Source organism: Motacilla alba, chromosome 1 (assembly GCF_015832195.1).
Source record: "Motacilla alba alba isolate MOTALB_02 chromosome 1, Motacilla_alba_V1.0_pri, whole genome shotgun sequence".
NCBI classification, from domain to species: Eukaryota; Metazoa; Chordata; class Aves; order Passeriformes; family Motacillidae; genus Motacilla; species Motacilla alba.
This window is the reverse complement of record NC_052016.1, coordinates 1,851,462-1,874,465: the sequence shown is the minus strand read 5'-3', so window position 1 is coordinate 1,874,465 and position 23,004 is coordinate 1,851,462. Positions and strand designations below refer to the sequence as shown.

The window sequence follows — 23,004 nt, the reverse complement described above, 5'->3', positions numbered from 1 at the left end:
TCCTGGCCGTGGTGATATTTTTTGCATTGTGTTGAAGCAGCAGTAATGATTTACTATGAAAAGGGTGGAGGTATGAAATAAGGCAGCCTAAAATGGGGTGAGGTTTTCTTGCACAGTCATTACCTAAAGCATATCAAAGAAAATGATCAACATAGAGGAGTCACTGGCAAAGTAATTGCTCCATTCAAAGGTCTTTAACTATGTTTTTTTTACCCCTGAGAGAACAGACTGTTGAAAAACAAAACCTGTTTACATGAAAAGAAAATCTCCCTGAGAAGCAGACCCTTTTCACTGGAATTATCTTGGAAAACGTCTCACAACACTTCTTCCCAAAATACTGTCAAATAAGTTTTACCTTGCCTTTATAATTGTATATTTCGGGTAGCATTGCCATTTCACAGAGTTGGGAAATCAAAGTGTTTAAATTCAGATAAGAGTCAAAATCAGCCTGCTCAGCCTTGTTGCAACCAAAACTTTCCTTTAGACTGAAAATCTTCTTTTTTTTTTCACAGCACCTTGCAGCTCTTTGGAGAGTGGAGACATTTTGAGTCTGGAGGTTCAGAGCCTTGAACCAACACGGTGACTCCCGTGGCTCTCACACCTCCTGCTGCTTTTGTTAATGCTGAGCCCAAACAATTTTCAACAATTTTCAACAATTTTGTGGCTCACTTCTGTGGACTAAGGCTGGGGAGGGGAATAAGTGATTTATAAAATACCCTTCTTAAAAAACATCCCGAAACACCTGTGGCCAAAAGGTGCTCACTGAACGAGTCCTTTGTTCCAATGTCTATAGGTGAAACAAAATTATTGATCACAAGGGTGGATACAGAGCATCAGAGCTGTGGTTGTTGAAGTTATGCTCTTACTGTTGGCAACAATCCCTGCCTCAGTGCTCTTGAATCCTACCCTGGAACCCACAGGTAATTTCTTTAATTTCAGCCCTGGTCTGTGATTAACGTGGGTGTTTGTCCTCTGACAGTGGGGTATTTGAATGTGTTCCTGCAGCAGAGGTTGTGTTGGGGATGCTGCTTCTTGAAGAGCTGGAATTCCTTCCCTGCAGGAATTTTCTCTTCATTTTCCCGTCCAGAATTATGGGGACTGCACAGCTTTATTCCCTGGCACAGCAAACGAATGCAAATGCAAAGCACAGAAAAAAAAAAGAAGTAAAGAAATGCAGTCACAGAAACAGCATGGTGTCATCAGCATAGATCAAAATCATCAGAGTTTTTCTAATTCTGGCTCTGCAGCCACCCTGGCTGCTCCTGTCTCTGTGCAGTGCTGCCGGCTGAGGCAGCAGCATCCTCTGGTGATGCTGTGCTTTTGGTTCTGTGCCCTGCCCAAGTGCAGAACTTCCTTCCCCCCTTTCCAAACTCTTCTCCTGAACAGAAATTCTCCCTATTTTTGCTACCCTTATTTCCAGAGCATTTTGTCAAATCCACGTTTTGGAAGCCTCAGGGATCCCAAGTGATGCTGTGACCTGTGGGCATTGATTTGTTTCAGCTGCATCTCTGATTCTTTAGCTGTGCTGTTTGTCCCTGGTGTTTTGGACTCGATTCCTCTTCCATTTGCTCTTTTCTGGATCACCCAAAGCAAGGCTGGGAAGGAAAATGTGGGTTTCATGCAGGCACAGCTAGTCAGAGCCCACTCAAACCCTTTGTGGCTCAGCACCCAGCCTTGTCAGTCCTCCACAAAAGGATTCTGCTTTGCCAACTGCAAACAGCAATAGTTTATAAAGCATTAAAAAGTATCTCAACATGAACTCCAAATTCCCTAAATCTAGGAGGCAAATAGAGCTACTTTTTGTCTCTTGTTTCTTTCTTTTAATTTCCTTATTTTTTTTTTTCCCAGAAAAAATCATGACTTTCCTTAACTTTGTTGGGCTGAGCTTTGGATCTTGTTTTAAGGTTTTCAGTGGGGTTGATGTGGGAGAAGGGACACTTTTGGAACGTGTTGTGTTGTTAAATTGCCAAGGCAATTTTTACTCTTTGAATACCCAGTGCCAATACCATCCAATTTCCTTATATCTGATTAAATTTTAATGCTTCTCAGAAACATTTTTTTTTGCCCTGTAACATTTTAAACTCTCATGACCTGTTAAGTTTTGAGAGCACATTTAAAGCCAAACACTTTGAATGTTTGTGGGCTTCTTTTGGGATTTATCATATCTGTGCTGTTTGAAATCCCACCAATTTAGAAATGCACAAATCAGTTGAAAATAAGAGAGTTGTTGAAAAAACAAACTCCATATTCTCTCTGGCACTGAAATTACAAAAGGTAGCTTGTCTGGAAGCGGTTTTAGACATGGGAGAATCTTGTGATTCATGACTGATGAGAGAGTAAACATCAAATAAAACCCTACAGTTCTGAGTTCATATGCAAGAGGCTGACACAGAAACAAACCCCGTGGTTTCCTCTGAGTAATGCAGCTCAGGGGGGCTGAGCCCTCTGATCACCAAGGAATTGAAGAGAAAAATTCAGTGGGCACTTCTTTCACAAGTGTGGTTGTGAATAATGCAGAATGGCAGCTGGAAACGTCACCGACCTACAGCTAGTATTAAAATTATAACATCAATATTAATAATAATAATGATAATAATGAAAATAAAGGAAATTTCTACAACAACAATTGCAGTAATAATAATCTTGAGTGATTGTAGAAGGCAGGAGGGTTTGAATGGCTGAAATCCATACTGTGGCCACACTTTGTGACAGTGCAGGTACATCCTGCTCCTAAGGCTGTTTCATTCACCAGCATTTCCTTGTGAGAACAGGTTGGCTACAGAGCCCTGTTTGTGTTATTCTAACACAAATAATAAAGTTTTGGGGTTGTTTATTATAACAAAACACATTTTGATTTTTACCAACGACAGGTATGTGAACTTACAGGCATTTTTGCACACATGGGAAGCACAGTTCTTACCTAAAACCCCCATTTTTCCTTCACTCCTAACACCCACAGGCCAATGCACATCCTCGCTGACAGTGCTGGCACAGTTTTGGAAGTTCTTGGACACGTAAGTTTGGTACCACTGCAGGATAAGAAAGGGTAAAAGCAGCATTATCCTCTTCCCCCAAATTGTGATTTCCACAAGAAATTCCATCTCTGACATGCAAAATGACAAGTGGGAGTCTGGAAGTGCTTGGGGATGGCTGCCAGGAGGGAAAATTAGAAAGCAGAGTGCCTCAGGATGGGTTGTTTATTTTTCAGCTGTCACTAGCATTTCTCCCCAACATTTGCTGCTTCTAATTCAAGTTGGCTGAATTTCGTTTTTCTCCACATTGTATTCTTTGATTTAATAAAAGATATTGCCTTCAATTCAGCTGATCTCTGTATTTCTTTAACCGTCATCATTATTTTTTTTGTTTGTTTTGAGAAGTTAAACCCTTGGTAAACACAGGCTTTTGAGAAGGTTTTTAAGCAGATGGAAATTAGTATCTAAAAGGTTTTTAAGCAGATGGAAATTAGTATCTAAAGAGAGTTTTTTTTCAAAGTCCTGAGTCTTTGATCACCCCAAAGGAATGACAAGGTTTTTTTTGCCAGTGAACTACATGTCATTTCATCTTGTTATTTCCTTGTGTATCTCCACCTTCCAGCTCTAGGTGAAACCTGAGTTTCTTCAGCATCTGTCAAAAATAAATGTAAGAATTAAGTGATCATTTAAGTCTTGGGTTCAAAGGTTGGTGAGATGAGTCACAAGGAACTTAAAATATTTGAGAAGGGTCACCAGTTTCATACTGGAAAGTCTCTTACCTGTTAGGCATGTGGCAAAACTTGTTCTGTGTTTACCAGAAAGCAACTTTTACTGTAAAGTACACGACAGGCTGAATTAAAAGTTGGTTTGGTTTTGGGCCATTGTCAAGGTGAAAGAAGAGAAACTGTGGAATTGAGCCTGCCTAACAGAGGAGCTCATCTGAACCTCAGCCCTGGGGACAGGCTCTAATGCAACATCCAGCCCCTCTGCTGTACCTATTTCCTGAAAAAAAAAAGAGATTTTTGGGTTTTTTTTTTGTTTTTTGGTTTTTTTTTTATGCAATATGTAATTTGCTGTATGTTGCTAAGAATGGGCTTATGCTGCTAAATCTGAACTTGGTTTCTTCTTTTGGCTCATAAGAGACTTCACACAAGGTAAGCGTCCCTAAAAACCAGTGGTGCTTCTAAGATACCAAGAATTAGACTTAATAGGCTTTGCAGCCAAGTTTCCATGGATGTCATTTCAGAGAAAATCCTGGTTAAGAAGGTAGGGAGTGGCATTTCCCACCCTGTACTCCACAGTTTGCAAGCTCATTAAAGGTTATTTGCACGTGAGTTGGACCTGCAGAGGTCAGGGGAGGGGCTGAGGGTCAAAACCCACCCTGGTGGGTGGAATTGTACCACCACAGTCCCCATGCTGGTATAATCTTATCTTATTAGAGATAAGAGTCTCTGATTCTTATGCCATGAGCAAGAATTAGAGACTGGGTTTGGTCTCATGGAAGTCCAAGAGAGAGAAGTCTGACAACGTTGACCTCCTAAGCAGAAGGAAAATGTGATTTCCAGTTATTTATGCAAGTGGAAATAGCTTGTTTTTTATCTTTAAGAGTTCCAGTTAGGTCTGTAAACAGGAGATTGCTAAGAAAAGATCTGACTGAGTCAGGAGTTTCTACATCAAACAAGGCACAAAGCTGAAATTTCTGCCTCACACCAGAGAACAATACCCTTCAGTTCATTTCAAGGAAAATTTTTGTCCTACTTCCCTGTCAGAGTAAAACCAAAATGAAACCAATTCTAGAAAACAGCTGCCGAAGCAAAATCTGGAATTTATGCAGTTGTAGATGTGCCAAGTCTTGCAGGTCTGTAAGAAAACTTGAAAAAGAATTAGGTAAATAATGATTTTTCCCTCTTCAGACCTTACTCTGCCCCTCTCCACCCCATCCCACCCTACTCAGGACAGCATTCCTCTCACATGGTGTGGTTGGGAAAAAAAACCTCACTGCAAATGATTTCATGAAGACTTCTAGCAGAATAAACCCCAGGCAGGGTAGGGCATTAAAAACATGACAAAATGGAATTGTTGAAGTCACTGATGAGCCCCAGGCACACAGAGGCAGGTTTGACATCGCTGAGTTAAAGCTGTGAGCCAGATTTGGTGACTGTCCATGGCAGCTGCCTCTAGTCAGGAGGAGTTTACCTGCTAAAGAAAGTGGGGATAAACTCCGTTAAAAATGACAAGCCTGGACACCCAGTATTTTCCACCTGCTTCAAAGGAGTGAAATAATGGAGATTTACAACCACTCCAGTCTCTTTGCAGCATTGCAGAACCAATGTCTGGCATCTGTTTGGTGCATTTCCTGCAATTTGTTGTTCTAACGCAATAAACATGCAAGTTAGAACTGAATATTTAAACATTTGCTCCCAAAGAATTAATAATACAGGAAAATATGTGTCACTATAGGGTACGAAATGACGACACGCAGATTGTTGTTTTCAAGGTGAAGAAAAAAATGGGAAGTTTATTTTTCTGATTCCAACATTTATAGTTTTCTAACAGTGACAGAGGATTGGAGGGTGACAGTGCCACCTCTCCAGTGACACTGGATAAACTAACAGTCTATCAAATCTCTCCTCCTCCATGAAAGAATGTAAAACAATAAGATATTTACAGAATTGTGTGGAAAAGTTTGTTACAAAAATGTAAACATCAGAAGGCTTAGCAAAATCTTAAAAAATCCGGGCAACAAATATGGAGTGGGAAAAGGTGGATCTCCGCATTAGGGCAAGACTTGTGGACCCAAGATTTCTTTTCTTGGTTTAATTAAAAAGAAAATTTTGTAACTGTGTCATTTATTAGCTACTTTATGTTTTCTAGCTTTACAAGAATATATTTGCTTATTAATTGCTTAATGCATCTTTTTAACTCCTATTAAGTGTTGCATTGCCATGAAGTCACGCATTGCCCAGACCCAAGGCTGTCAAAATATTTTACTCATTGAATACCCTGAACAAAAAGGTCTTCAGATGTGTTGCACTGCTCACTAAATCCCTCCTGTCTTTGCCTCACCTTTGGCCCACCTCTCATTCCTTGCTCCATCAAGGAAAAGCAAGCACGCTTGAACAGAGAACTGGGATTTACTGCAGGGCAGGTCAGGTGTGAGATTTTCGTCGCGCTGGCAGTGGTCCCGGCGTGCAGAGGCTGGGAGGTGACACTTGCAGCCTCGCCCCTGGTTAAATTCCCCGAGTGTTCCCTTCAAAATGCCACTCTCAGCACGGGGGCCGGCGCTGCGAGGAGGGGGACACTCAGCATGGGCACTCAGAACCACCTCTGGCATTTCATCCTCGCCGCTCTCCTCTGTGAGTAAAAATTGATCCGATTGTTTCTTGTCGCTGTGCATTTAGAGGAGGTCACTGGGAAACATTCAAAATGATGATCAAGGAAGATCAATATTTATTAAAAATAAATATAAATCCAGTAACATGCAATATTTACAAGGTTGTGGTTCGTTGGGTTGGGTTTTTTTTTGGTTTTGCTTGAATGCCTTGGATTTCAGGAGATATTTTAGTAGGGATATAAAGCTGTAAGTAGGTAAAAGAATGAGAGCAAAGTATTCAGAAAACTCATCTAAAAGATCAAACATGCAGTGTCTGACCAGATTTTTTTACTTTTTTTACCCCTAAGTTTAGTTATGAATGATGCATTTTGCCAACTTTTCTCCTCTGAAAGACTCTTTAGGAAAAAACACATAAAGAAGCATGGATTAGGTTGTATTAACTGTGCTGTGTTCTCACTGCACTGCAAGAAATTTAAAAAAAATCTAGAAATTCAGAGGGCTGCATTACTTTATTCCTAATGTCTGGTTTCATGTCACTGAGTGCAGATGAACACAACTTTCTCGACTGATCAATACCTGCCGTTAAAAATCTGGGAGATACAAGCACAGGATCTTACAATTCAAGCTGTATTTGTAAAAAAGATATCAGTCTGTAATAAGGATTTTGAAAAACATTACAAGTTTCTATGTAGACATTAAAACAATATGAAAATACCACTTTGATTTTACAGGTGAATAGAGTCAAAAGCAGTTAATTAATGTGGTCCTTAAGAATTTGATAGAGCTGCTCCAGTACAGCCTGTCTGAGAATCCTCTAAATTTCATTCAGCCAAACCCGAAGATCCAGGATAATAATTAAGTGTTGCTAAGGAGTAAAATTGCAATAAGGCAGAAGGAAAATCACAATAAGGCAGGAGAATATGTCTGTGTTTTTAACAGGAACAAAGCCACTCTTCAAAATCAAAGCTGAACTACCAGATCAAGTAAATTAAATAAGCCCAAATTAGCCTGACTGTTTAATCACAATGAAAAAAGAGATTGATTTTCCTTTCAAAGAAACTTTGAGAGTGTTAGAAGTGTTGTCACCTTCACATTTGGGAACTACAGGAGTTACAATTGATTTGTAGTTAGAAATAGAGGTAAACACAGGAAGGCAATGAATTTTCACCCGGAATTAATATGATTTAGAACATCAACAGAAAGATATCTTCAGAAAAGTTGTTCTCTCCTGCCTGACAGAAGGTAATTAGGAAAGAAATAAATGCCTTGCAAAGTAAAGAAATTGAAGCAATAAAATATACACAAACAGGTAAGGAGAAAATTGTGCTGAAAAAATCATTCTGCTAATTTTTAATTTTCCTGTTAATTCTCTAGGAATTGTACTTTAGAGCAGTCATAGGATCATAGAATCATTTAGGATGGAAAAGACCTTTAGGATTGAGTCCAACCTTAAACCTAGCACTGATGAGTCCACCAAAAAACCCTTTCCTTACTGTAAACAAAATAATATTTACAAGAAGAAAAGTACATAGAAAATTGAAAAAAAAGTAGACTAAGAATAGAAAGGTAATATAAATCTCTACATTTATACAGAAACAAAGTATTACCAGGAAATTGGTAAGATCTCCTCAAATTTATGCAAGTGGGAAAGGAAGTAACAGAGATTTCATGGTAGTTGAGGAATAGCAAAGAATATGAAAGTGGAAATGAGGAAGGGAAGGAATCACAATAAAGATGAGACCATTGAGTGAATTTTTCCCCCAAGAACACAGTTACACTTGGTAGACTATTAAAGCACTTCACAGAATTTCAGGGCAACAATCCTTAATCCACATTTCTGAAATTCTGACAGGTACCCCGATGGCATTAGAGGGAAGAGGCACCACGACTGCCACCGCTGAGACCCCCCTAAATGTCTCAAGGAGCACAAACAACAGCAGCAGAACTGGCCCAGCTGCAAACAGCTCCGATGGCTCCGTGGCAGAGCCTGACACCCTCACAGCCCATTCCCTCCTGGGCACAGCCTCGCTGTCCCCCTCCACCATGAGGACAATGGGTGAAGAAGGGATGAACACAACATCCACAACAGTCATGCAGGAAGGGGGCTCGTCGGGGATGTCTGCCAAGAGCAGTGCAGCGAGCTCAGCATTCCCAACAACAGGAACCGGCACCACCACTGCCCCACAGAGTGGCACTGCTTCTTCCCTGTCCTTCAGCTCAGCAGTGATGAGCCACTCCTCCTCCTCCTCCTCCTCTCCTGAGGGCTTCTCACCTGTGCCTCCCAGCCCACAGCAGAGCAGCACCAGCAGCACCACTGGGATGCCCTTGGCCACCACATCCCAGCCATCCACAGCCCTGCTGCTCTCCTCTCCGTCCTCCACTGCTGGCACGAAGGGCAACGAGTCAGAGCCCCCTGTGAACAGCCCAGCTCCCACCACAGCCAGCACCAACGCGGTGCCTTCCAGCCCTGGCACCTCTTCCGTGGGCTCCCCAGCTGCGCCTCCCAGCCCACAGCAGAGCAGCACCAGCAGCACCACCGAGGCACCCTTGGCCACCACATCCCAGCCAGCCACAGCCCTGCTGCTCTCCTCTCCGTCCTCCACTGCTGGCAGTGCTCAGATCTCAGCTGGGACAGGGACATGGGGCCCAGCTACCCCCAGGCCTGTGGCTTCCACCTCTGCTGCCTCAGGTACCATCGAGGCCAGCCCTTCACCCACTGTGGGCAGCAGTAAAGAGACAGCGACACCTCAGCTCTCCTCCACAGCCCTGCCCCAGGGACAGCCGCCGGGGCAGGGGACAGCCACGTCACCTGCCACGGGGAGCCCCTCGCCCTCCACAGCCACGGCCTCTGCAGGCAGCAGTGCCACCACTCCTCCTGGAGAAGAGGAGGGTTCCACCATGAACCAGGGGGGCAGATCAACGACCGAGAGCTCCCATTCCTTCCCAGCCACATCCCTGGTGTCCACGATGACGACGGCGGGTGGAGAGGGGAGGACGGACGCTGCACCCGCAACAATAACGTCACACTGGGGCTCACTGGGGACATCTCCTGGGAATGGTGCAGTGAGCCCAGCATTCCCAACAGCAGGAACCGGCACCACCACTGCCCCACAGAGTGGCACTGCTTCTTCCCTGTCCTTCAGCTCAGCAGTGATGAGCCACTCCTCCTCCTCCTCCTCTCCTGAGGGCCTCTCACCTGTGCCTCCCAGCCCACAGCAGAGCAGCACCGGCAGCACCACTGGGATGCCCTTGGCCACCACATCCCAGCCACCCACAGCCCTGCTGCTCTCCTCTCCATCCTCCACTGCTGGCTCTAAGGGCAACGAGTCAGAGCCCACTGTGAACAGCCCAGCTCCCACCACAGCCAGCACCAACGCGGTGCCTTCCAGCCCTGGCAACTCTTCCGTGGGCTCCCCAGCCGCGCCTCCCAGCCCACAGCAGAGCAGCACCAGCAGCACCACTGGGATGTCCTTGGCCACCACATCCCAGCCACCCACAGCCCTGGTGCTCTCCACTGCTGATGTTACAGACGTGGGGTCACACACTGTGACAGCAGAGCAGGTGACACCCAGCCCAGCTCCCAGCACAGCCAGCACCACCCAAGCTTCTGCCACCATCCCCTCTCCTGCCTCAGAAACCACTGCGCCCAGCCGTTCATCCTCTCCAGGCAGCAGCACGGGGACAGCAGCACCTCAGCTCTCCTCCACAGCCCTGCCCCAGGGATGGCCCACGGGGCAGGGGACAGCCACGTCACCTGCCACGGGGAGCCCCTCGCCCTCCACAGCCACGGCCTCTGCAGGCAGCAGTGCCACCACTCCTCCTGGAGAAGGGGAGAGTTCCACCATGAAGCAGGGGGACAGAACAACTGAGCCCGCTGCCAACGCCTCCCATTCCCTCCCAGCCACATCCCCGGCGACCCCATCCACGACAAACCACAGAATACCAACATCTGTTAATCCTTCTTTTCCTAGGACTTGCTGTGAGTATTTTAACACACGGTACTAAATTTATTTTCCTCTATTTTTGGAAGAATTGAGTATAATTTTCTTTCATTACTGTCATTTTTTGGTTGGAATTTGAGCTTTTTACAATGTCTTTTTTTTAAGATGGGAATTGAATCCAGGAATATGAATCCCCTGCATCCATCTATTTTCTGAAAAGCTGCAGTTCCTGTCTGGAGTAGCTTTTGAAACGACACACCTTATGTTAGGCAGTGCCACAGGGGTAAAATAAATGCTTTATAGTTATGCTGCATAGGCCAAGTTATGTCAATAGGAAATTTTATTGGTTTTTATTGGTTTCTATTGGTTTCCATTGGTTTTTATTGGTTTTTATTGGTTTTGTTGATTTTGGTCTTGAAATTTCCTCTTACAGAATTCTCCTCTTGAGATTTCCTCTTACTAGAGGCAGTTCCCTCAACGGGAGAACCCAGTTGAATTTTTTTTTTTTTTCTGACTTGATTCTCATTTGTTTCAATACTAATTCTTTTCTAGTGTATCTTTATTTTTATTTTTATTTTTTTTCCAAAGGGCTATCTGCCCATATTCAAAGGACGTGCAGGAATGAACCTCTCATCGTTTTTCAATGGATAAAAAAAGTAAAGCAAAGAAGGAAAAGAGGGGAATGCAGCCTTTTTGTACTCTGCACCCAAAAAACCAAAGGGCAGCATGACTTCCATTTTTAGAGCATAATAGCATTCTTCAGAGGGGTCCAAGGGGTTAATCCATCCCTGATGTGGAGTCCCAGTGTTCATGGAGTGCAGTAGGAGATCTGCACACACACAGTAAGGTACAGCTTGGTCTTTGGCAACGGCTCCGTGGCCAAGGACAGCCCAGTGGCCAGAGGCTCCTCGGGGGTCACTCCTGGGCCTGGCACCATTCAATGTCTTTGTGGGTGGCACTGACAGAGGGATTGAGGGCACCCCCAGCAAATCTGCGGGTGACACCACACAGTGTGGTGCAGTTGGCACTGTGGAGGGAAGGGATGGCATCCAGAGGGACCTGGACAGGCTTCAGAGGTGCCCCCCCGGCCATGAACGGACTGAGAGCAGCTCTGAGGAGAAAGACTTGGGGGTGTTGGTGGAGGAAAAGCTTGGCATGGCTTAGCCCTGCGCCCCCACAGCCCAAAAAGCCAAAAGTGTCCTGGGCTGCATCCAAGGCACCGTGGGCAGCAGGGGAGGGGGGATTCTGCACCTCTGTCCTGCTCAGGTGAGACCCCACCTGCAGAGCTGCCTCCAACCCTGGGGTCCCCAACAGAAGAACACCATAAACCAGTTGGAGTGTGACCAGAAGAGGGACACAAAGATGCTCAGAGTGCTGGGGCGCCTCTGCTATGGAGACAGGCTGAAAGAGTTGGTGTTGTTCAGCCTGGAGAAGGCTCTGGGGAGACCTTAGAACCCCTTCTAGTACCTAGAGGGACTTTGTGCAGGGGCACGTAGTGACAGGACAAACAGCGTTTAACTGAAATAGGGTAGGGCTAGAGTAAATAATAGGAAGAAATTCTTCCCTTTGAGGGTGGGGAGGCCCTGGCAAGGCTGGCCAGAGAAGTTGTGGATGCCCCATCCCTGGAGGTATTCAAGGCCAGGGTGGACAGGGCTTGGAGCAACCTGGCACAGTGGAAGGTGTCCCTGCCCATGGCAGGGGGTGGAAAGAGATGATTTTTAAGGTCCCTTCCAATCCATTCTGTGATTTTGTGATGTGATTCTATGCTTCCTATCTTTACAAAAACGTTGCAGACCCTTACAGCATTTCCCCGGGCTGTCAGTTTCCCGTTAACACTTTGTTCCCTAAAGACACACAGACTGTGACTACGTGTTTCACACCAATTTCCCTCTTGCTTTTCAGCTCCCATCACTTTGTCCATCCAGCTGCTGAAGGTGACCAGCAGAACGATCCAGTTCAGATGGAAGCCTCAAGGTGGCACAGCAGACAGTCCTTACACTGTGCGGCTGCTGGGAAAACAGGGAGAGGCGCAGCAGAAGAGCCTGAATGAAACAAGCACTGCCTTTGAAAATCTGCTTTCTGCTCACCAGTACCAAATATCCGTGGATGTTTCAACTTGCTCTAAGAATGTCAGTGCCTCCCTGACAGTTCAGACAGGTATTTCCTCTGGAATTGTTTCTTTTTCTGTCAGCAAATTAACACATTCATGGCCTGAACATGAAGCCCTTTTACACTGAACACCTACCTGGACATGAACAAGCTACATATTGAAAGGAATAGGCAAAAGGAGGCCAAACTTTCAGAAATTTAAAGTCAGACTGCAATTTTTTCATGGGGAAAAAGTGATCCAGCAACTCACTTTACTGAGCTGGAACCACAGTGGCTCAATGTTCTAGCCTCTCCCAGCTCCATGCCCTTTAACTCCCAAGCCTTACTTAGCTGAGAAACCATTTTTAAACAAAAAGTTCATTTTTCCTGATTATTCTTTCGTATGTTCACAGCTGCTGAAGTCTACAGTGGAAACCATTTTTAAACAAAAAGTTGATTTTTCCTGGTTATTCTTTCATATGTTCACAGCTGCTGAAGTCTACAGTGGAACCACTAGGATTACCAGTGAAGATTTCAAGGATGAATATCAGAATAAATCAAGTACAGAATTCAAGGAGTTTGAAAAGAAGTTAATTATGGAGGTATTTTGCTTAGAAAGTCTAAACTAAAATTTTTATTTTCTGCTGAGCTTTTCCTAATGTAAATAATCATGAGGATCTGGGTATGAATATCTTAAATGTGGGTGGGAAAGATTATGTGATGGTTAGAAATGAAGCAGAAGTCATTTTTCATTTATATTGTCCTCTGAGGCCCTGATTTAAATGAAATTCTGTCTGGAAGTTATAGATATTCTCCTACTGTGAGAGCTGCTTTTTATTGAATTATGGCTAGCATATGTTAAAGAAGTAAAATAGACACTAACTTAAACCTTTTACCTTGCAGATAACAAAACATCTGCCACAGAAGATGCAAGAACTAAAAAATGGAACAAAAATACGTATTGTAATTAATAGCATCGAGGCAGGCAGTGTGATTGTGAACTTTAAGATCGTGTTGGATGTTGGACAAAACATAACAAAATCAGAGATTTCAGATGCTTTTACAGAGGCCCTTAACAGGAGCACACTGTTTGAAGTTGATCTCAACAAGACTTTTATAGAAGGTATGAATTTGTTCATCACTGTGAATTTAAGCAGCGGTGTGTGTTTTTCACTGATGGTAACATCTGGTGAAATGGGATCTGGGTGGGGAAAGGCAAATGCTACTCGGTTTATCTCTTTTTCCAATACTGACTTAAATCTTTGTTCTTTTGTTTTAACTCCACTGCAGCAAGGAACAGCTGCAAGCCAGGCTTAAATGACTGTGACCAAAATGCTGCCTGCACTGCTGAAGAAGCCACTTATTCCTGCCAATGTAACAAAGGATTCACTGATGCAAGCCCTCAAGTTCCAGGGAGAGTTTGTCACCAGGATCAACCTTCACGTAACTGCTTTATATAAATTAAAAAAACCCGACCCAAACCTTAAAATAATTGCATGTAATGTCTTTTCTGACCCTGACCCTCCTTATATCTTACTATAATTATGTACACTGGCCTTGGAGGGATTGGATTTTGTGTGGTACCACACTTAAACATTTAGGCAAGCGATAGAAGAATATTTTCCGGGCTTGTTTTTTTTTGGAAGTTGTTTATGAAAATAAGAAGCATAAACTTGGGCAACTTCAAGATAAATTCTGCTCACTGCCTCCAAATTTCTATTTCACAGAACACACAACTCCAGCCCCTCCAAAAACCGACACAACTGGATTTACAGGAACTACATCTGATTCCATTTTCACTACCACATTTGCGTCAGCACCTTGCCGTAAGTAAATATTTGATACTGAATACTAGAATGAAAATTATCCAATTAGACACAATATTCTTGTTCATGGGTCATAGCAGCTGTGAGATAAAATCCCTGGATATAATTTCAGTAGGGGAAGCCTGATAAAATCACTGGAAATGCATAATTATGCAAATATCAATCAAGGCAGCTCCTACACTTTGGTAAAGCTCTCCTGGATCCGGTAAATGTTCACTGGGTGCCTGCTTGCAGGCATAAATCACTGTGAAAGGTGGGTTTTCTTAACCCTATTATGAAGCACATTTAATAAATACCTCTCTACTGCTCGGAACTTAGGTTTTCCTGGTGGTATTTTAAAAATCCATCCTCCTGAGGGTATCAGGATGAGACAAATACCAGTCCACTTCAGAATGCTCACGTTTTTCTCAATCGGCCTCATCAATTCTCTATTATCTAAAAGCAACATTGCACAATTCTGACCATTTCCCACACTTTGCCTGCAGTTACAAAGGCAAGGAGCAAGCTGAATATCCCCCATTTGTGTTTTGGAGCCATCAAACAAAGCACATTAATGTATGGTTTCTGTCTGTAGAGCAAATTGTCCACTTCTGCTCTTTCGGGAGAATGAGGCGGAGAACTGAAATCAGCTCCAAGAAGCCACACAAGAGTTTATATTGGTTTCATTAATATTATTTCTGCAATAATTAATGTGTAGAATTGCAGAAGTGCAACGGGCTGCTCTCAGCTGTATGAAACTTTCACACTTTGCAGTGACAGTGTCCATCAAAGTTCAGAACGTGACTGGAGAAGAAATACAGCTCAGCTGGAGCAGCAGCAGCAAAGGCAGCCTCTACAACATCTCTGTCAAGGATGGAAAGGAGATTCATACAACAATTACAAACAAGACAAAAACTGTGTTTAAAAACCTGCTTCCTGGCCACGTGTACAACATTTCTGTGGCACTGTCATCTTGTGCTGAGAACAATCCTGCTTCAGTCAGTGTCCGAACAGGTACCTCCTCCATCACCCTGGTATTTCTTTTTAATTAATACAAATGTAATTATTTATATGTATATAAATTTAAATAATTTAATTTATATAATTGATCTATATAAATTTATATAATTAATATAATTATAATTATTTAATTAAATGAATTTAATGTAATTAATATAAACTCACGGTATGCCATGTGATCTGGATTTGATCTCACACACTATAATTCCTGCAAGTTGTTTTTTTGTTTATTTGACTCATCCCCTTATTTGGACGGGACTGCTTGAATCAAACAGGAGTTTGCAAGTGTAAGGGCTTGCTCTGTAAAATTTCTGATCGTGTTGGATTATTGAGCCAGATAATTCTGTACAGGATATTTTGGTTGGAAATTTACCAGAAAGTATTCTGGTAGTGTGAAGTTTAGGTTCTACATGCTGGTGTGAATGCAGGCAGTCCTTAATTGCCATTGTTACCTTTTCCCTTTCATCCTAGGTTACAGACGTTAAGGCAAACAGTTTAATTGTGTCTCTGTACTAAAACTGATCCGCAGGAACATGACACATAACATCCCTCCAAATCAAGGTTTCTCCTTGTAAAACTCCCCATTGCCATCTCCCCCTTAGCCAATCCCTTTAGAAAAAAAACTTTTTCCACTAAACAAATTACCACTTGGCAGAGCATACTGCTGCTTCTCCATCGCTGGAGGAGATCTCAAAGCCAGCCTGTCAAAGGAAGCCACTGGGTTATTTTGGCATGATCCACGTTTGATAAAGCTGTGCTGCACTTTATCATTCTTTCCCAGTGGCTGAGAAAGTGCTCAGGATTTCTTTTTATATAACTTGAAAGATCTAACTTGACTTGTGGCAATCGTTACTTTCTTCCAGCATTTTTTTTGACCTCTAAAGCATAAATGTCCTTGTTGCAATCCTTTTTTGAGTTCTCTAATGGATTGTCTGATTATTCTCAAAACCTTTCTAGGGCAATTCTTTTGGAAGTGGACTGTGGGGTTCCTTCTGATGGACTTACCTCTCTCTTAGTCTTTAGGACCACAAAGTCAAGAAATTCTCATCATTATTTCCATTGAAATCTTTCAATTCTTCAGTCCAGTGGCTTTCATTTATTATATTACTTTCTCTATTCAAGAAAAAAAAAAAAAAGTTTCCTTTTGCAATCTGGAGCCATCTGCCCTACCAGAAAAATGTTTGTAAGCTAATTTAAAAGATCAATAAAGCCCAAGTCATCCATATTTCATGTGAAAATAAAGATTATGTTCAATTCTATGAGAACTAGAGATATCATCCAATGAGCTAACCACATAAAACCTGCTATGCCAGCCTTTGATGGGTTTTGACCCTTCATAAATATTTCAGATTAGGAAGTCCTGACAAGCATACTGAGGTTTTGAGACTCCACGATGCATATTTTTTTTTCCAAAATAAATTGCAGGTGACTTCTGAAAACTCCATCTAGCTTACCTGAGTTGTACAAGCACGTAATAGCACAACCTGTATCTTTAGCTCCCATAAGAAATCAGAGTTCTCAATGCTATTTCAGTGAGCTCTCAAATACCACCTACCCACCCACCACCTGCCTCTCTTTTGATGTGCTCCAATCTCATCATTTGCAATTCTAAGTTTCTCACTGGGCCAAAGGAACTGCTGCTTGGGTGACTCCTTGGCCAAAATTAAAGACTTTCACCTATCCCATAATTTTCTTATTAGCATTAATAATGCATGCACAGAAGTGGTTATCTTGATTTTTACATTTATTCTGCAGATGCTGGTTCCTGTTTCAAAAGAACTGGGCTTTGTTTAGCACAAAGTACTGGCTGCTCTGACTTAAAACGCATCGTGTGCTCCAGTAAGTTTATAGAACCTCAACATTTGTTTATCCATAACTACAGGGTATTATTTCACAATATAGTATCTCCCAGGAGTATTTTGCCATCTGCTTTATTATGTCAGTTCACACAGCATCTGAAGTTCACACTTCTTTGGTGAAGAAGCTGCCTCCATCAAGCTTCAGTGTCAGCTTCCAGCTCTATTTTAGTCTGGACTTTTCTATGTAAAGCTTTCTTCTTTTGGCTCAGGGCTCATCCACCCACTCAGGAGGATTTAAACTCACTCAGAGCCTTGCAGAGTCTAACAGGCTGGTGTAGCTTCTGCTGGAATCAATGGGAGGGTGAATTAGGGAGTGGGATGCACCCTAAATAATACAGGAATGGTGAACAATTTGTGAGGATTGTGATGGATGACAAATGTGGAGAGAGTCAGCTCTGAAGGTTCCAAATCCACTGCATTAGACACACATCAGACACTTAAAAAAATTATTACTATTATCATCATCAATCATCATCATCATTATTAATAATAATATATTAGTTTCTGGTTTTATCAATTCATATTATAAATACATGAGATAACAAAGTCCAAAGACCAGTTGTGGAGGTAATCCTGAGATTCACCTAATTGTTTCTTTTTTTCTTATTTTTTCCAGATAACCAAGCGTTTGCCTGCAGAGTTTGGTTTGAAAACCAGACATTTAATAACGCACTTTATAACTCTGATAGTGCAGACTACATGAACATGTCTGAAAGTCTCAAAAGAGATGTAAGTTGATGCGATCTTCTTTGTCAATGAATGAACTGCTGAAAGGCTTGTGATTAGCAGCCTCAGTCTCCTACAGTCATGGTTAAATCAGGACCTTGATAGGTGAAAAAGAAAAAAAGCACAAAATCTGCCAAGGACAGAGAGCTTGTTGTCCAGTGAGGAGGGCTACATTCCCTAAGCCATCCTCAAATATAAGTTATTTAGTGAAAGGCACTTTAAAATTCTATTTTTGTAAGGAACATCCCGTTCTGTTTATTTTCTCCCACTTCACCAAACTGATGCCTGTGGAGACAAAAAAAGGGAGTTACTCAAAACCAGCACTTCAGCACAGATTTGGGAACATGAGAACTTTGCAAGTGTGTACTCCGAGTCCAGATCACTGGCAATTCACCTCACAAAGTGGCTGCAGGATTGGGCGAAGTATCAAGGGGTCCATCTCAGGGGGAAAATGAGGAGAGAAAGTGGAAGCTTTGAGCTGGTAGTGCTGACAGGCAGAAGCATCAGTCTGCCACTCAACTGTCTTTAGCACCATGCTAAAAAAAGCCCTCTAATGATTTCAACACCTCTCAGGAATCCTGATATATATAAACCTGCTGGAAAGGTAAATCTACTGTGAGATTGGGGTAGACTGCTTTCAATAACTAACACAGCTATTTTTAGTGTGATGATCACACCCTTTAGCTAAGAAACTCCACAGATTTCAGAAGCAGTAATTAATTTGTTCTCACCACGCCAACTCGGAGGTAACCTTGTCTTATGGCTGCTAACATCTTCACTTCATGGATAGAAAATGCATTTTAGTGGATGCAAAAGGTTTCCTCCAACCTGACTGAACGCAGCAGGAATTCCTTTCCTGGCTTTTAATAAGCTTTTACCTCATGCAAAGTGTCAGCTTTTCTTCAAAAAAAATGGCAAAATCAAAGAGAGGCTGTACTAGCATGGTTGAAAACATAAGACAATTTCTCTATTGGATGTTTTTTCCCCAATTTGAATGTTGAACTATTTCTTTTATATTCCACAGTACTTCCACTCTGTAGCTGTAGCTTTAAATGTTGCAGTTTTGCCTGCATAAGTCAGGTTTCCTATCTAGACTGCTCATCAAAGTGAGGGAAAGAAAATAATTTTTGAAGCCTCTGTCCAAAGAACTTAAAGGGATGTAAAGTTTGGGGTGGGGGGTTTATCCCATAGAAAAGATGGAGGCAGAAAACGGAGCAGCCACTCAGAACAAAGTTTGTTATCATCTTTGAAAAATAGTAATCTTTCAGACTTTTCAGGTAAAATACCATATTTATCCACAGGGAGAAGATAACTTCTCTTAGTGGGTTGAATCAAACACCTAATTTGATCCTGACAAAAACATTTCAACCAGTCTTACTTAAAAAAAGGGGACTGCTTGTTCTTGCTTTGTATTCATATGAAAGCACTAAGCAAGGCTCTGCTTTTGGAGGTATCAGTGTAATTAATTTGATTTTGATTGATGTCACAGGAATACACTTGGTTGATGCCAGAATGATTGAGAGGCAAATCACACCCTCGTCTCTCTTTGCAAAGGTATTCTGTAACGTCATGACTTTGAAAATCTGGCGACAAAAATAAGTTTTAGACCTCTCACATGAAGTTCTGTGCTGGTAGTGTGTGCAGGACCACGCTTGAAGCTTAGTTGCACATGTTAAAAAAAAGTTAGGGGGCACTGAACATAACTTTAGAAATATTGGATGCTCTTTGTAGATTCCAAATTTTGTACAGTAGAGGTCCTGTATGGGTTTGTGGAGGAGGACAACTTGTTTTAATGCATTATTCATTGACAACCAGCTAAACAGATTGGAGCTTTGGAAGTCAAAGTCAGATTTCACATTTTCAATCACAGACAATGCATCGCTCCAGAATCCTCTTCCAAAGAGTTTTTTTTATTTGTTATCCCAAAGCCATTGCCCTGAAAGAGCAGTAAGTGAGGAATATCTCATACCCTGATGTGTGTGCTCCTGCTCTGCCTCAGCTGACTGCCAAGTGGAATAAATACCAATTTCACCTTGCACAGGTCGTTGAAGCAATGAACGCTGAGCTGGGCCATGACCACTCTGACATTTTCGTGCTGGGGTTCAGACCTGGCTGTGTGATCGCTGATTTTCTCTTTCTGCTGCCAAAAGAAGAAGCCATGGATGTGGATAATATACAGGCCCACCTGAGGAAAGTGTTAGGGAGCAGGTTTGGGAGCCAAAGTACAGTGCAAAGTAAGTGATGCTGAAAGAGCTTCTCTGTAATGGTGTGGGGATTCAAGGGTCAGATCTACTGCTGGTAAATTAGGATGAGAAATTAGCTTCTCTCTTTTAAGAGATTCAAATAGTTCAAGTAACCTATTTAAACATTCACTGAGCATATAGTGATTTAATGGAGATTATGGATCTATTTTAAAGAGTCATCACACATACCCAGTTCCAGACTCAAAGGATGGATTCTCTTCACACTAAAGCATCTAAAGACTCTCAAGTTACACCATTCCATCCAGCAAATCCTCAGAGCAGCTGTTATGGGTGTCACCAAGAGATCACAAGGACCCTCATGAAAGATTTCTAGTTAACAAATCTTCACCACATACAAAAACATTTTCAATATTATTCAAAATTTCAAAGCTGCCAGGCAGTAAAACACAGCTGTCACTTAGGGCTCCAGGATTTCTTACTCCCACTTTTTTACTGTTTCTAGCTAACATTCCAAAAATGTGTTTTAAATTTCCAGCTCTGTCTGTTCAGTCATCACCTGACAACAGCTCCTCCTGGAGAGTAGCAGTGATTGTCCTTGGAGTTCTCCTTGGAGTTGCATTAGTGCTGATCCTGCTGGCAATTCTGTTTTACATCTATGTGAGGAGAAGATCAGGTAAATACTTGGTTGAACCCTCAGGACTCATCGGAATGTTTGTCTACAAGCACTTATAAGATAAACCCTCAGTTTCACTTAAACATTTTGGGTGAGGCAGAAAATTAATATATTTATCTTATAATTCGATGTTAATTGTGCATAATAACTTGGGATAGTTCCACCCTTTCCTTCCCAATGTCCATTGCCAAACTCCTGAGCTTCTAACAACACCTAATGAATCTTCCTTTAAACAGGTATGGAATTTCCCCCATTGTACACGTGGTAGAGTGAGGAACAGAGAAACTTCTCTTCAGCCTATCCCCTATAGGTACTGCAATGATTTTTAACACTGGCAATCTAGAGAAACAAGAGCCAAACTACTCAATGCTGTATTTAGGTGGCACTGAAAACAGGGTGCCTGAGCCTGGTAGCTGTGGCAGGTCACCTGAATGCTCAGCTGAGCCCAGAGTCATCCTGTTGAGCGTTGTGCACTTGCCCAAGGGGGATTCACCTCCCCTGAGCCTTCTATCACTGCATAAAATTATATATATACATATATAGATATGCCTTTTTCTCTCCTGTGGCTGCAGAATGAGCCCAGGGTAATTAGCATTCCAGCACATGCAGCTTGATGAGGGGTTTGGAGAAAAATGGGATACGTCTCAGTTATGTGCACTTGCTATAGAAGTCTGGTGGACCAGAAACTTGATTTGGAGGCTTCTGAATTCAAGGTTTCTTTAATAACTGCTTCTATGTGTCAAGGGTATAGCATGCTAAATACGGCTGTGCTTTCACAGCACAGTCTCAGAGATGGGGAAGGCAAACCTTAGGTCAGTTTGAGCCAGAAGTATTTCACTCACCTCTTTTTGCCTGTCAGAAATGATTGGCTGAGCAAGGACGTGCCATATAGGGCAATTTTGTCCTGCTCTTGACAATCCCAAAACAGAGTCCAGTCCAATAGAAGCAACTCCTGTGGCATTGGAGCAGACCTTGCTTCAGAGTTCATCGAATTACTTTAGAGCAATTAGGAGAAATGACCTTCACCTTTTCCCACCACTCTCCACTGCAGTCCTGGTGAAGTTACATTCTCTTTCTACTGCGGTGCAGTTTTTCCTGCTTGGAATGTGCTGAACGGATGACAAAGGGGCAGTTTACTGCTGTACCTACTTCCAGCAGGATTTCTGAGTTTCATTTCAAACCAGCTCTCCCTGCACCTGTATATTCTGCCAGCCTGCCTACATTTGGAACTCCTGTTGAGGCACTGAGTATTAACCCATGATGCTGAGGCCCTGGCTCACAGCCCCTGAACACCCCTGGTTTTTGGGGATCAGGTTGTGGTTCTTTGGCACAGATGAGAGTACACTGGTGCCAGAAGTGCAGCACAAGCAGAGTGGAGGTGCACAAGCAGCTCTGCTCCCTGTGCAGCCAGCATTCATCCTTCCCATCCCTCCTTCCCTGTGCTGTAACACAGCTCCTGGCACAGCCCTGCTGAGGACCCTGGCTGGAATATTATTTTTTGTAGCAGGGACCAATGAAACAGGGTCTTGCATGCCTTGCTCTCCCCTTCCTTCCAAGTAGGGTCAGCTTTTCTATCCTGATTGAGATCTGGGGTGTGGAGTCACAGACACCTCACTGGTGGGAAGAGAGTGATTAGTATTTGTTAAACCTATATTCTGTGGCTTTTAAATATAGCCAGCTCTGGTGTTCTGCTCACTGAGTAGTCACTTAACAATGTGTTCTGTCAGTAAATACAAGTTCTCCAGGGAGCTCTGTTGAAAATACAAATGAGCGCTCTCATTTATGTTAATACTCTTGGTTTTTGTGTGTTTTTTTTTTTTTTTTTTTGAGGGATCTACTTTGAATAGCAAATCCTCATTGTCAGTAAACCTTTCTGATGTCCTTGTAAATAGTGTTAAATAGAGACCATGTACAGCAGGCTTGAACAATCCTGGGGCTGTTCATGCCAAATGTATTTAATGTCTTTGGGGAAAAAAAGGTGGTATTTTAAACAATTTTCTCAAAGATGCTTTACAAATAAAATCTTTATTTTTACAATTGTGCATTCTGAAGGAATCTGCTGTTCTTGTTTTGTCATGTAATTTGGAGCCTCTTCCACCTCCAGGGGAGGAGAGGGTGGCCAGTGCAGTCACCAACAGAGCTAACCTTGGCATGATTACACAGAAGGATGATCTCTTTGAGCTAAATCAAACAAGAGAGAAGATCTACTGAACCTACCCTTTTAAAACTTCAATAAAAACCTTTTTTACTTCAATAAACAACCCCCCCTACCACCACAGTGTGGAGTCCAGACTCTGGGAACTCTCTGAAAATGAGAGCAGGAGAAGCCAGACCTCCCCTTTCCAGAGAGGAGCATTTGGGAATGCTCCCAAACATTCAGAT

At 42.6% G+C, this 23,004-nt stretch overlaps 1 protein-coding gene across 1 annotated transcript; it reads left to right on the top strand.

Moving 5' to 3' along the window:
- Positions 1–6,250: 6,250 nt before the first annotated feature.
- On the top strand, positions 6,251–22,610 carry LOC119697767 (mucin-5AC-like). Its single transcript, XM_038128977.1, has 13 exons — positions 6,251–6,328; positions 8,159–10,285; positions 12,150–12,404; positions 12,825–12,937; positions 13,239–13,458; positions 13,626–13,778; positions 14,063–14,161; positions 14,915–15,154; positions 16,916–16,999; positions 17,636–17,748; positions 19,787–19,979; positions 20,485–20,622; positions 20,859–22,610. The coding sequence occupies exons 1-13, from the start codon at positions 6,280–6,282 to the stop codon at positions 20,888–20,890; spliced, it is 3,816 nt and encodes a 1,271-aa protein (XP_037984905.1). The 5' UTR covers positions 6,251–6,279; the 3' UTR covers positions 20,891–22,610.
- The last annotated feature ends 394 nt before the right edge of the window (positions 22,611–23,004 follow it).

Coding starts and splice junctions, on each gene's coding strand:
- LOC119697767 (XM_038128977.1), top strand. CDS start 6,280: ATGGGCACTCAGAACCACCTCTGGCATTTCATCCTCGCCGCTCTCCTC. Junction 12,405..12,824: donor CTCCCTGACAGTTCAGACAG/GTATTTCCTCTG, acceptor ATATGTTCACAG/CTGCTGAAGTCTACAGTGGA. Junction 19,980..20,484: donor GAGCCAAAGTACAGTGCAAA/GTAAGTGATGCT, acceptor TTAAATTTCCAG/CTCTGTCTGTTCAGTCATCA.